This window comes from Biomphalaria glabrata, chromosome 12 (assembly GCF_947242115.1).
Source record: "Biomphalaria glabrata chromosome 12, xgBioGlab47.1, whole genome shotgun sequence".
Classification (NCBI taxonomy): Eukaryota; Metazoa; Mollusca; class Gastropoda; family Planorbidae; genus Biomphalaria; species Biomphalaria glabrata.
The window spans coordinates 15,935,646-15,948,953 of record NC_074722.1 but is presented as its reverse complement, the minus strand read 5'-3'; the positions used below and the strand labels follow the sequence as shown (position 1 = coordinate 15,948,953).

General features: G+C 36.8%; 1 protein-coding gene across 2 annotated transcripts in view; it reads left to right on the top strand.

Moving 5' to 3' along the window:
* Positions 1–38: 38 nt before the first annotated feature.
* LOC106054196 (spindle and kinetochore-associated protein 2-like) overlaps positions 39–13,308 on the top strand; it is a 16,966-nt gene continuing 3,696 nt past the window's right edge. The window contains exons 1-8 of one of the 2 annotated variants that reach the window (XM_056007270.1): positions 39–189; positions 1,590–1,673; positions 2,795–2,890; positions 3,728–3,802; positions 4,051–4,273; positions 6,455–6,579; positions 7,696–7,739; positions 12,506–12,581. In XM_056007270.1, coding sequence (XP_055863245.1) covers positions 157–189; positions 1,590–1,673; positions 2,795–2,890; positions 3,728–3,802; positions 4,051–4,273; positions 6,455–6,579; positions 7,696–7,739; positions 12,506–12,581 — 756 coding nt within the window. In that variant the 5' untranslated portion in view covers positions 39–156. The remainder of the gene's footprint in view (positions 190–1,589; positions 1,674–2,794; positions 2,891–3,727; positions 3,803–4,050; positions 4,274–6,454; positions 6,580–7,695; positions 7,740–12,505; positions 12,582–13,308) is intronic. The other variant, XM_056007271.1, reaches the window with a different exon arrangement.

The following is a 13,308-nucleotide window of genomic DNA, read 5'->3' as shown; positions in this document are numbered from 1 at the left end:
ATAGTCAACGGCCACGACATTTATACAACCCTTTTCTATTGGCTATTTTGTAAGGGAGGTCACTATAAACTACTTATTTATTTGCGGAAATAAATCTAACATTTAGATCTACTTTCGTTATGAACGTAAACATTAGCCACAGAAATCAAAATCAACATGGAAAAGGCGGTAGAAAGCTTAGAAATAATGGTACAGACTACATCTAGATCTTACTCAATTCTTAGTCTTAGTAATTTCTATGACGTATAAATTACATCTAGATCTAGCACTGAGTAGCACTACTAACTAGTCACTACTACTAGACTCTAGACTCTAACTTACTAGATCTAGACTCTAGGTGTCTAGTGACTAGTCTAGTTACTTACATGATGATGATGATGATGATACTTGATACTATAATGATAGGTCATCACTCATAGGAGTCATAGGTCTACCTCTAAGATAGATAGGTTACAATAGGTAGATTAGAATTGATTAGATTCTAAGATGATTTGATAGCTAAGATATAATATAGATCTATAAATATAATAATAATAGGTAAAACTTCCTGCGTTTACACAACAATAATGACAACATTCTTCAATAGGGGCCTTAGTCTTAGTACCTTAGATTAAGATTTGGATGGGAAGTTTCAAGTTTTACAGTATAATAATAATATAGATCTACTTTCTAAATTAATAATTAATTTCTTCTAGATTCTAGATATAAACATATTTAGACTAGACACAATGATTCAATGATTGAATGGAAGTAAGTCAGTAAGTGAAAAGTTCAAAATATAAAGTCATTAGAATTAGATCTAGATCTACATCTAGTTTGGCAACCTTTACCTAAGGTACAATTATGGATGACTTCCACTTACATAGATCTAGATTAGGGGTCGCATGAACATTTAGTATCATTTACTAGGGGTTGCCTAAGACCATCAGATTTTTTAAAAAAGATTTTGCTGTCTTAAAGTTTTGTGTGGTAGTTAAGGAGCAGATGTACTGTTTTAAGGTCTTATGATCCTAGCAGTAGCTTTTCACGAGATGTTACTGTTAATTAATGTTTTTCTCTTGTAGGGCATAAGATGTGTTGGTAAAAGTGGGTAGGTCAACATTCAATATACATATATATATAATTATATTAAAATCACCCAGTATAAATACTGGTGTGTCTGGTGACCTCCTCTGTAACTCGTGCACTATGTCAGCAATAATTCCTGCTACGCCTTCCGTCTTGGCGGTAGGCGGAACATAAACCAGGACAATGTCTTGTGGCAAATAAAAAGGTCTAGTTCTAGATAAGGACAACACATTTTTTTTTAATTGAGTAGTTGTTACAATACTTGATGTACACACAAAGCCCTCTACCTTTCTTTTTCTTAAACTCAGTGCCTTCAAATTTATTGTAAGAGAAATTATCAAGAGTAACAGTTTTAACTCACTTGGTCAGTAGTAAATATCAATTTCAAAAGTCTTCTAATAAAGTCTCATTAGATCTGACATTATTTTTTTGTATGATTGTAGGTAAAGTTAAATGATGGTATTATTATATTTAGAACAAGGAAATAGGGAACTTTCTGTCTAGTTTTATCATTTTTCTAGTTTCAAAAAGCAGAGGCAGACATAGAGTATTTGTCCAGGAAGCTAGATTTTCAGCTACAGAGTGAAGACTCTTTAAAAGATGAGGTATGTTTAATATCACTAATGTCTCAATGTTTTATTTATCATTGTCTTCACCCTCAGCACCACCTTAGAACAAGACATTTTGCCGCCACAAATAGTACACTTTAAAAAGTACAATTGTGTCGATTCAAATGTGAAGGTACCAAATGACCTTAAAATCCTTTACTTTTGAAATTGGCTGTGAACCCCAACCCTGACCTGTTATGTACTTATAAGCTTTTATAATGTCTTTGATTACCTTTTTTACCTTATTTATATTTAATAATTCATTTTTTTTAAACTGTCACAAGACATAAGTCAAATTCAAGGGCCTAATTTTTAACCTTGTTTATAATTACTAAAAAATTTCCACAAGAATAACAATTAACTTGCATATTTTCTAGTAATACCTAGTAGACATATACATAGACTTGACATTTAGACATAGTTTAGAAATAAATGGTAAATTTATGTATACCACAATCAGAATGCATATTTTTTTTGCATTGCATACATATATTAACATTATTAAACACCATTTAACATTGCTATAAATAAACTAAATACTGGTACATGTTATTGCTCTCTGAATACCTAATTCTTAAGGAAATTAAACTAGTTCCTCACCCTGTCTAGGCTTCCCATTATTCTGCCATAATAAATTGAAAAAAACAATAATCTGGTCATAATGAGACTTACACACTTCTGATTATTATCTCATACGTTCCCACTGAAATATACATTGGAGTAAAATTGGATTATACAAACATACACACATTCATCTGTTTAAATTATAACAGTATGAATTATTGTGACAGTATATATTATTTGTACTGTAGACAGTAGTTTTTATCAAATGATACTCCAAGTATTCTGATCATGTATTAACCATGAATTTCTGATCAATGTTTAAAAAATGCCCAGCTTTAATATAAGAATGCTTCAATTTAACATGCACCTTTTAGCTTGTCAAATGAGTTTATGCAGTTCAATTCTTTGCTGATGCTTGAAGACACACTTTAAAAGAACAGGCTATAAATGTTTACAAGAAAGAAGCTGTGCAATCTTGTTACAGTACTGCATTCTCTTTCTGATTGTTTCTTGTTGTGCAATGCCTATTCTTACATAACATTTTCTGTTCACAGAATAACCCAATCAGACTTCTCAAGAAAATTGAAGAAGTCAAATCTGAGTTTTCTTCCATAGCTAATGATATGTCAGAAATTCAAAAAGCTCAGAAAGTAAGTTAATTCATAGATTTTTTCTTCTTCATATTGATATAAAAATATGGCATTAATTCTCCCTATAGTTATAAAAGAAAACATTATGTATCCTCAGTTACTGCAGGGTCTAGACTCTAGAATTGACCTTGTTGTAAATTCCTCTGGGTAAAACAGTATGAAAGGTTCTACTAAGAAAATGAAACGACAACATTTAATTTATTAATTTAATTTCAATTGTTGCTTTCTTATCTATGTATTGGTGTTTTTCTAAAAACTAAAACCAAATTTGCATTTCTTTCAGATATCTATAAATGAAAATTTATTACTTGGGAAATGAAAATTATCTGGGTAAAAAAAAAAGATTATTTTACTAATCGAAAAAAAAAATTGATGAAAGTTGTTTTTACTAGAATACTATTCAAAAATGGATTAATAATTACATTCAACAGATTTTTTGCTTTAAAAAAAAAAAGACTGCCTTTGTGCTCCTTTGTCAGCATGTCTTATCCTGTTATAAATTATCTTAGATATTTCTTCTTAACAAGATAATTTGGTCCTTTTTTAATATTTTGCACATGCATATAGCATGCCCAGTGTGCTACAGTTCAATCTCTTTTGTGGACCAGTGGGGACAGGGGCTATCTTAGAGAAGGTTTCAGTGCTGCCTTTAGGCACTCAGCAAGCATAATCAGTTTTAGCCTCTCAGCCACACAACTGTCTTATGTGTATCCATGTGTCATGTCCTCTCCTAGGGGAATGATCCCTAGTTTGACAAAAGCTGTACAATGGATGTATATCTTATATTTCTCACATCTGTAGGAATGATAATACTTTACTACTTGTTCATTATTACAGGAAGCCACAGATTATTTCCGCAGTCAGCTTCTCACATTGACACAAATGCTGGAAAAACTAGGTGGTCTGGTTGGAGTAAGTTAATCTTGTTCGCATGTGATATCATAGATGGCTGCAGTACTTCTTTTTTTTACTGTATTTTCATTTCAGATTGCTAAGCACTAATTACTAATTAGTAAATATTTTTGATCATAGACAAAGAATTTAAAGTAGATTGATTTGGGAGATAGAGGTTTTTTTTAAAGATTTGTGACTTGGTTTTCGATAACAAACTAGTCTATAATGTTTTTAATATATACTGTTCATAATATTCTGTTCTATAGGAAACGCCAGATCTGGAGGACACCACGTTGGCTCAGTTTGAAGAATTGTCACAGCTGTTAGGGGTCTCAAAAAGTAGTCTTCTTCCAGCATCCTATCATCATGAGAATTCTAGCCCACAGGGAAATGAACAGGAAGAAACTTGCAGCAGTTCTAATGCAGAAGAAGAACCCACTCCAGTTGAAGGAAAGCCTTCAGACCTGAAGAGTCAAAACAAGATTGAAGGTAATGATGTTGTTTTTTAACTTTTGCTAATTACCATTTCTTACAATTTGTGCATTACACTTCTTCTTCTTCTTCTTCTAGCCAGCTTTATTGCTGCTGAGCTGTGAGCTCTTTTGCAGACTGTGCCAAGGAAAAAAAAGTGTGATGTTTCCTTCAGTTGTTCAGCACTGCCGTACAGGGTGTTGGTTATGTTGGGCTGTAGTGGAAGTAGGGTCTGCCTAAGGTGGATTAGGGAGGGGCATTCAAAGAGGATATGGTTTACGGTTTCAAAGGGGTGGGCGCAATGTCTGCAAAGGGGTAGTTGTGTGGAGTTTATTTTGTTCAGGTGGTAATTTAATAGTGGTGTGTGTCCTGTTCTTAGTTGGAAGATTGTAGATTGTTCTTTGCGGGGGAGGAAGTTAATACTGTCCAGTTTGTTAGGCGTAGTCATTTCTCTGTACATGGCTCTGCCTGTGTTTCTTGATGCCCATTGGTTGAGCCACTCCTCTTTGTGATTGTTGACTAACATTGACCTTAGGGTGAGGTAGTTAACAGGTCTATCTGGTTGTTCCATAGATGAACCTGCCTTTGATAGCTTATCTGCCTTTTCATTTCCCATGATGCCAATGTGTCCAGGGATCCACTGTAGTGTAATATTGATATTTAATTTTGATATCATCTGGTGGATTATCACACTGAGTGTTGTCAACTCTCTTGGGCTGTTTGAGTTGCTGCTGTTAAGTGCTTGCAGAGTAGATTGGGAGTCTGTAAAGACAACAATATCTGATGGTCGTTGCACTCCTTCATATAATTTGTTTTCCACTGTCTGGAGTGCTATGGTAATTGCCTCAATTTCGGCTTGGAAGTTTGATCACTAATCACCACAGGGTGCGCTTATCTCAAAGTGTTTATTTTTAGGGAAAACCAGGAAGGCACCAAGACCAGCATTGATGGTAGCTTTGAAAGCATTACACCAAATAAGACATTATTACTATAGAAAAAAAAAAACATTCACCAGTGTCACATATGCTTGAGATGCCATGATGGGTCTGTCTTGATCAGACAATTAAACTGTTGTTAATTTTGTGATGTTTTAATTCTCTCTTCCAAACATTATCTGATCATTCGAACAATATCTAATGACTCAAACATTATCTGATCATTCAAACAATATCTAATGACTCAAACATTATCTGATCATTCAAACAATATCTAATGACTCAAACATTATCTGATCATTCAAACAATATCTAATGACTCAAACATTATCTGATCATTCAAACAATATCTAATGACTCAAACATTATCTGATCATTCAAACAATATCTAATGACTCAAACATTATCTGATCATTCAAACAATATCTAATGACTCAAACATTATCTGATCATTCAAACAATATCTAATGACTCAAACATTATCTGATCATTCAAACAATATCTAATGACTCAAACATTATCTGATCATTCAAACAATATCTAATGACTCAAACATTATCTGATCATTCAAACAATATCTAATGACTCAAACATTATCTGATCATTCAAACAATATCTAATGACTCAAACATTATCTGATCATTCAAACAATATCTAATGACTCAAACATTATCTGATCATTCAAACAATATCTAATGACTCAAACATTATCTGATCATTCAAACAATATCTAATGACTCAAACATTATCTGATCATTCAAACAATATCATGATGCTGGAGATATAAGTTGAGTTATATATTCATGTATATTTTCATGAAAAGCTGACACTAGTTTCCGTAGCTTGTTTGGACAGCCAATTCTCTCTAATACGGCAAACAAGCCGGTTCTGCTGACAAGGTCAAACGCCCTAGGACAGATGCATATACATCCACGAACTGTGGCAAGCTCTGCTGCTCCAGCATTGGCAAGATGGGGCAGAGTGACGGGAGTGACCGTCACTCTGAGTCTGCCCCATCTCAAGACAACCAAAGCCAGTGACTCATCTGGGCGCATCCATTGTCTTCCGAGACAGAAGGAGCCATATAATTCTGTTTGTATACACTGTGCAACAAGCAAGTGAGTAGAGATATCTTTCAGGTTAACAACGAACAGCAGCCAATAATTTCCTCTGCAAATGTCAAGTATTAATCAGCGTGGTGTATTCTCAGGTTCTATCTAAGTTCCAGGAAACACTTTTATCATTCTGTTTGTTTTTCTTGCAGTGATTTCTGTTTCTGCTTACGACAAAAGAAAGAGCAGTCCTGAATTCATAGAAATAAATACTGATGAGTTTATGTCTGTGTCAGACTTGGTTCGTGGCAGAGTCAAGTTGGAGGACCTCAATAGGGTAGGATGTAATGATTGCATTAGTGTGATTTAAGTGAGGCAACCACAAGAAAAAACAAGGTTACAAAAGACAGTTTGTGTGGAAACACAAACTCAAAATCGGCCCCCGAAGTAAAATGTTTTACATAATTCGGATAATCCTTCAGAGTTGAAGATAGTTTACTTCCTAGTCCAAACCTCCAGCAGGACGACGGGGGATGGGAGCAGGCAGGGTTTGAACCTTCGATCGTCGATAAATCCAAATGACAGTCCAGCTCGCAAACCGCACGACCAGTGGTCCACCCAGGCAGGCTTCAATATTTTCAGAAAGAAAATCCGAATGAAATTATATCAAAGACGAATGAGAGATAAGAATGGAGAAAGAAGGTTAACAGATCTTGTGTAGTGCCCCAACCGTCCCGCAGATCAAAGGATACGTGAAAGTGAATGTAAAGTTAGATGTGAACCTGGCCTAACTAGTTTGTAGTGGTCTATAGGGCAGATGATGTAAAGTTCATCTGTTTTTGTGGCCTACGGTTAACGAGGGTGTCATGTAGCCAGCACAACGACCAACCGCCTTTGCTTTTCCCCAACTAATGTCAGGTACCCATTAGAGCTGGGTAGACTCAGAAGTTGAAAATCCCAGTCTTCACCAGGATTCGAACCCGGGACCCTCGGTTCGAACTAAATAAGTTAATTGTTTTGAAAAGGCTCAATCTCATATTTGAATCCTCAAAAAAAAAAAATTTCCGCTATATAGAAAAAATGTTCACGAAAATGACATTTATAAGATTACTATTCGTCTTAAATTAGGTCTAACATATAATGCATACTAATTAGCTTTTTCTTATAAAAAAACTGCTTGCATAATTAATTTTAAAAATTAGAATTTTCGCTTTCAGGAAAAAAAAAAGTAGCCGTTGCATCAGAACTTTGAATGGTCTAAAATATTGTGAAGTCGGATTTTCAATATCTCTTCTAGTTTACGAGATCTAAACGGGACGGACGGACAGACATTTCGCACAAAACTAATAGCGTCTTTTCCCCTTTCGGGGGCCGCTAAAAATTGATTATATAATTGAAAGAATGGGCATGGTTATTTTTATAGTAATGTGACATATTTTTGTTGTATTCCTAGACCTACAGATTACTCTGGCAGCATTTTAAGGAGGAGGGAAACAAGTAAGTTTATTTTTTTTTGTTTCAATATTTCTCATTATAAAAAACAAGAACATAATATACGAGTTTGTTTTGCACACTATTTCTTGGGTAGCCCCTGCAGATCAGTTGTACTCACACATCATGCACACAAACACATGGGCATTGTAGTGTAACTGAGTTGATCTTCTGCATGCGTCCAGCGTGTCTGAAGGTCATGGCCATTGTTGTGTTTCATGTCCAGTGTGTGTCTGTGTGTATAGACTGCATCAGTGGTATGCTAGACGTGCTGGTTTCATTCACTGTTTACTGTAGTCTAATTTTGTCGAATAAAGCCATGTTATTGGTATTCTAGTCGTTATCATTTCGTTACAATTTATTCGACAAAATTATGTATCTGGATTAGTGTTGGATTCCTTAATCTACAATGGATAAATTACTCAGACCGAAAGAGTTGGACATTGATCCTAATGCTCCTCTGGCCTCAGAAAAATGGACTCACTGGTATGACACATTTCAGAATTTTCTTTCGTCCATCAAGGATATTAACGAAGACTTTAAACTAAAGTTGTTGAAGAATCACGTATCTGCTACGGTTTATATGCTCATCAGTGATGTATCGTCCTATTCGATGGCCATAGACACACTCAAGACTACTTATATTAAGGTAAAGAATGACATTTTTGCTAGACATTTGGTTGCTACATGTAAACAGCAGCCGGGCCAAACGGTAGAGTCCTTTATGCTAAAGTTGCGAAGCCTGGCCCGGGACTGTGACTTTAAAGAAGTAACTGCTGAACAGCACAGAGACATTTGCATTAGAGACGCCTTCGTAACGGGTCTGGCATCCAACACTATTAGACAGCGGTTACTGGAAAAGACATCTATTACTCTACAAAGCGCTTTTGACGAAGCTAGAGTGTTAGAAACAGCGACAACGCATGCTCAGGCTTACAATTCAACGAACGAAATCTCCTGTGGGGCAATAAAAACACCAACTAGCACCCATCTAGAAACATACATTTCTAATGAAGACCAGGAATTAAATGCCATCAAGTCGCTATGCTACTTTTGTGGTAGGAGGAGACACTCTAGAACTGAATGCCCTGCTCGAAATGCATTATGTCATCAGTGCGGTAAAAAGGGACACTTCCAAACTGTTTGTAAATCAAGTAAAACAACAGCCAACAAAGCTGACAGCAAAATATCACTGACCAGTGTGATAACTCCATGTACCTTGTCATCAACGCATTTCTCTGGGCTTACACAGTCTACGGCACAAGTGAACGTCAACGGGTTGCTGTTGCAAGCTCTCATAGACACTGGCAGCTGTGAAAGCTACATATCAGAAGCCATCGTCAAGAGAAATAAATGGCCAGTACGTCCGTCTACAAACAGAATATTCATGGCCACTACACATCTTTCTGAAAAGACATTAGGACATACATTTGCCGATGTCCAGTACAAGGGAGAACACTACAAAAAGGTCAAACTTTCTCTACTTGCTGGATTGTGCTCGGATGTAATCCTTGGTGTAGACTTTATAAGTCTTCATAAGGAATTGACCATACCGTACGGAGGAGAACGCAATCCTCTACACATCTGTGGTCTTAAAGCAGCACGAGTCGAAACACCGAGCCTATTCAGTAATCTAACTTCTGACTGCAGACCAGTGGCTACTAAGTCCCGAAAGCACTCAATAGGTGATAACAAATTTATTGAGTCTGAAGTTAGAAAACTCCTCTCGGACAAAATCATTGAACCTTCAAAGTCTCCCTGGAGAGCACAGGTGCTTGTGACAACAAACGAGAGACATAAAAGAAGGATGGTCATTGATTACAGTCAAACAATAAATCGTTTCACCTTACTGGATGCATACCCAATGCCCCGAGTCGATGAACTGGTAGAACGGATATCCAACTATTCCGTTTTTAGTACTCTAGACCTCAAAAGTGCCTACCATCAAATACCAATCAAGACTGAGGAAAGACCGTTTACTGCATTTGAGGCATGTGGCAAACTCTACCAGTTCTGTCGCATCCCTTTCGGTGTTACCAACGGAGTTGCATGCTTCCAAAGAACAATAAATCAAATTATTGAGAATGAAAAGTTGCAGGACACCTTTGCATACGTGGACAATGTAACGGTATGTGGTCATGATCAAGAGTCGCACGATGAGAATATGCAAAGATTTCTAGATGCTTCTAGAAAGTATGGGATCACATTTAATGAAGACAAAAGTACGATAGCCACTGACAAAGTTTGCCTATTGGGGTACGAAATTTCTAAAGGCCTTCTCAAGCCAGACCCTGAAAGATTCCAGGCTTTAAGAAACCTTCCTCCCCCTCATGATATGCGCTCACAAAAACGGATAGTGGGCATGTTGGCGTACTACTCACAGTGGATCCCAAATTTTTCTAACAAAATAAATGTTTTGGCAAATAACACGTCGTTCCCTCTTTCAGAAACAGTAAAGACAGCCCTTAACGAATTAAAGCAGGAGCTGGAGAAAGCTGCCATCTTCACCATCGACTATACTCGACCTCTGACGGTTGAAACAGACGCTTCGGATGTTGCAATAGCTGCCACCCTCAACCAGGATGGCCGCCCCGTGGCGTTCTTTTCAAGAACACTCTCGAAAAGTGAAAGGCGGCACTCAGCTATAGAAAAAGAAGCTTATGCCATTGTAGAATCTTTAAGGAAATGGCACCACTACTTAGTAGGAAATCGCTTTACCCTTGTCACGGATCAACGCTCTGTGGCCTTCATGTATGACAAACAGAGCAAAGGGAAAATAAAGAATGAGAAAATTCAAAGGTGGAGACTGGAACTGAGCTGTTTCCACTACGATGTCTTGTATAGACCAGGCAAACACAATGTAGCGGCTGATACGTTTTCTAGAAACGGGTGTGTGTCAGCTATGAGTCGAAATGAATTGAAACTGCTCCATGACTCTCTGTGTCATCCGGGAGTAACAAGACTATGGCATTTAGTGCGAGCGAAAAACTTACCTTTCTCTTGTGAAGATGTTAGGCTGGTTGTCAACCAGTGCAGAATCTGTGCCGAAGTAAAACCCAGATATTTCAGTAATTCTAATGGAACTCTAATTAAGGCGATGCAACCTTTCCAGAGACTAAGTATGAACTTCAAAGGACCGCTCCCTTCTACATCTCGGAACACATACCTGCTAACTATAGTTGACGAATTTTCAAGATTCCCGTTTGCATACGCCTGTTCTGATATGTCGGCTTCAACAGTAATCAGATGTCTAGATAATTTATTTGGACTATTCGGAATGCCTGACTATGTACACTCTGATAGAGGTACCTCATTCATGTCAAGAGAGGTGCAGGAATTTTTACACGAGAGAGGGGTGGCCACAAGCAGGACGACCCCTTATAATCCCAGAGGGAACTCTCAAGTAGAAAGGCTAAACGGGTCATTATGGAAAGCTATAACTCTGGCCTTAAAAACTCAAGGACTCCCGGTTTCCAAATGGGAGCAGGTGTTAAACCAAGCCCTGCACTCTCTTCGTTCTCTGCTCTGTACCGCTACAAACGAGACACCTCACGAGAGAATATTCAAGTTCTATCGCAGGTCCACCTTCGGCAAATCACTCCCGACATGGTTAGCTCAACCAGGAAAAGTGTTGTTAAAAAAGGGAGTCCGTGCATCAAAATATGACGATGGTACAATAGCTGTGGACTTAATTACATGCAACCCACAGTATGCCATTGTAAGACTTCCTGATGGAAGAGAAGAAACAGTGTCATTGCGACATTTGGCCCCCGTTTCAAGAGAGGGAGAATCAGAGGTGTATCAACATATGGAACATGAAGACTTTGAGCCGGAGACAAACCCTATAACACAGATGCAGGTGCCTACTGACTATGTGACTATAGAACCAATGGCTGCTCCTAACACATATGTACAACAAGGGGAAAATGGACATCAAGAAGAAGTAAATGCAGGGGCTGAGTCTCCTGTTAGAGAGCCGCCGATGTCACCAACTCCAAGCGACGGCAGTATTGGTCCTGGTAGATATAACCTAAGACCAAGAACAAGCAGACCTAATTATAAGGTCTAACATTTATTTAATTATTTTTCCATATCACAAGTTCTAACTCAGTAATTGTAGGCTTAATATGACACACTTTGAACTGATCATTTTATAGTGTATAGCTTTTCTAGTGACTTTTTGTATTGTATTGCTTATTACATTATTATTCAAGACAACTGGTCTTAATATTTGTATGCATAAGGGACTGATAATTTTATAGTGTATAACGTGTTTGTTTATAGTTATACAATGCTTTTCAATAGAGTAAATCTGTAAGTATTCTGTAGGGATACTAAGGCCTCTTATATCGCTGTCCTTCACCATTATTTACATGTTTTTGTTCCTATAACTTTTAGGCGGGGTGATTGTAGTGTAACTGAGTTGATCTTCTGCGTGCGTCCAGCGTGTCTGAAGGTCATGGCCATTGTTGTGTTTCATGTCCAGTGTGTGTCTGTGTGTATAGACTGCATCAGTGGTATGCTAGACGTGCTGGTTTCATTCACTGTTTACTGTAGTCTAATTTTGTCGAATAAAGCCATGTTATTGGTTTTCTAGTCGTTATCATTTCATTACAGGCATATCACATTAAAGTTGCTAATTAACACAACAGCCTACAGCTACAGCTCCCTCCACATTCACAAAAGGAATGCATGAAACAATAAAAAATATAACATTTTACACATTTCACTAGCTTATCCACTATCTACATGGTTTTGTTTTTTCATCAAAGAGCTCCTCTAACACAAAAAGAAATGAATAATATGGGTTTGAGAGTGTCTGGAGCTACAGGAGAGGCTAAACTTAAGGTCAGTTTTTTAAATTAACAAACTTTTTATTTTAGATTGAGATAAGTTGTTGACAGACCGTGTGTGACCAATCTATGCCCCTGATAAGTAGCTGTCAACCACAGAAATAAGAAATCAATCTTTGTTTTCATCTCCATTTGGTTTTTTGATCACACACACACATTTTAATAAATACAATAATCTATTTATTGGCTGTTTTTTGTTTTATACTCAACATAACTGAAAATGTTTCATTTATATTTTGGTTATCCCAAAATAAGCATGAAAGTAGCGCCATATATGCTAGCCAGGAAAACCAGTGACTTGGCAGAATTTAAGTTATTGGTTAATATGCATGACTAAATGCATGATGCGTAGGACGTAATCATCTTCTTTTTTGAAGTAACGTCTGTATTATATAAGATAAGATATAAAAGTTATAATTATTATTATTATCCCACTTGTACTGGGAATCAAAACATGTTGTATGCTGTTTGGAAGTTTTATCTTTTTGGTTGCATTGCATTGCTGTTTGAAAGCTAATGTGGCTACAGACCATTTTCAAAGCTTTCAAATCTGGGCCTAATAAATTATTCAAATTTATGTCAACAGACTTGTTTGCCATTTTGTCATCATTGGTTGATATATTTTAAAATTTGTATCTACCTTTCCTTCCAAATGTTTAAACATGTACCCACTTCAGACATTACTCTAGATAGGGGATCATTGTTTGGACAGGGATTGAATC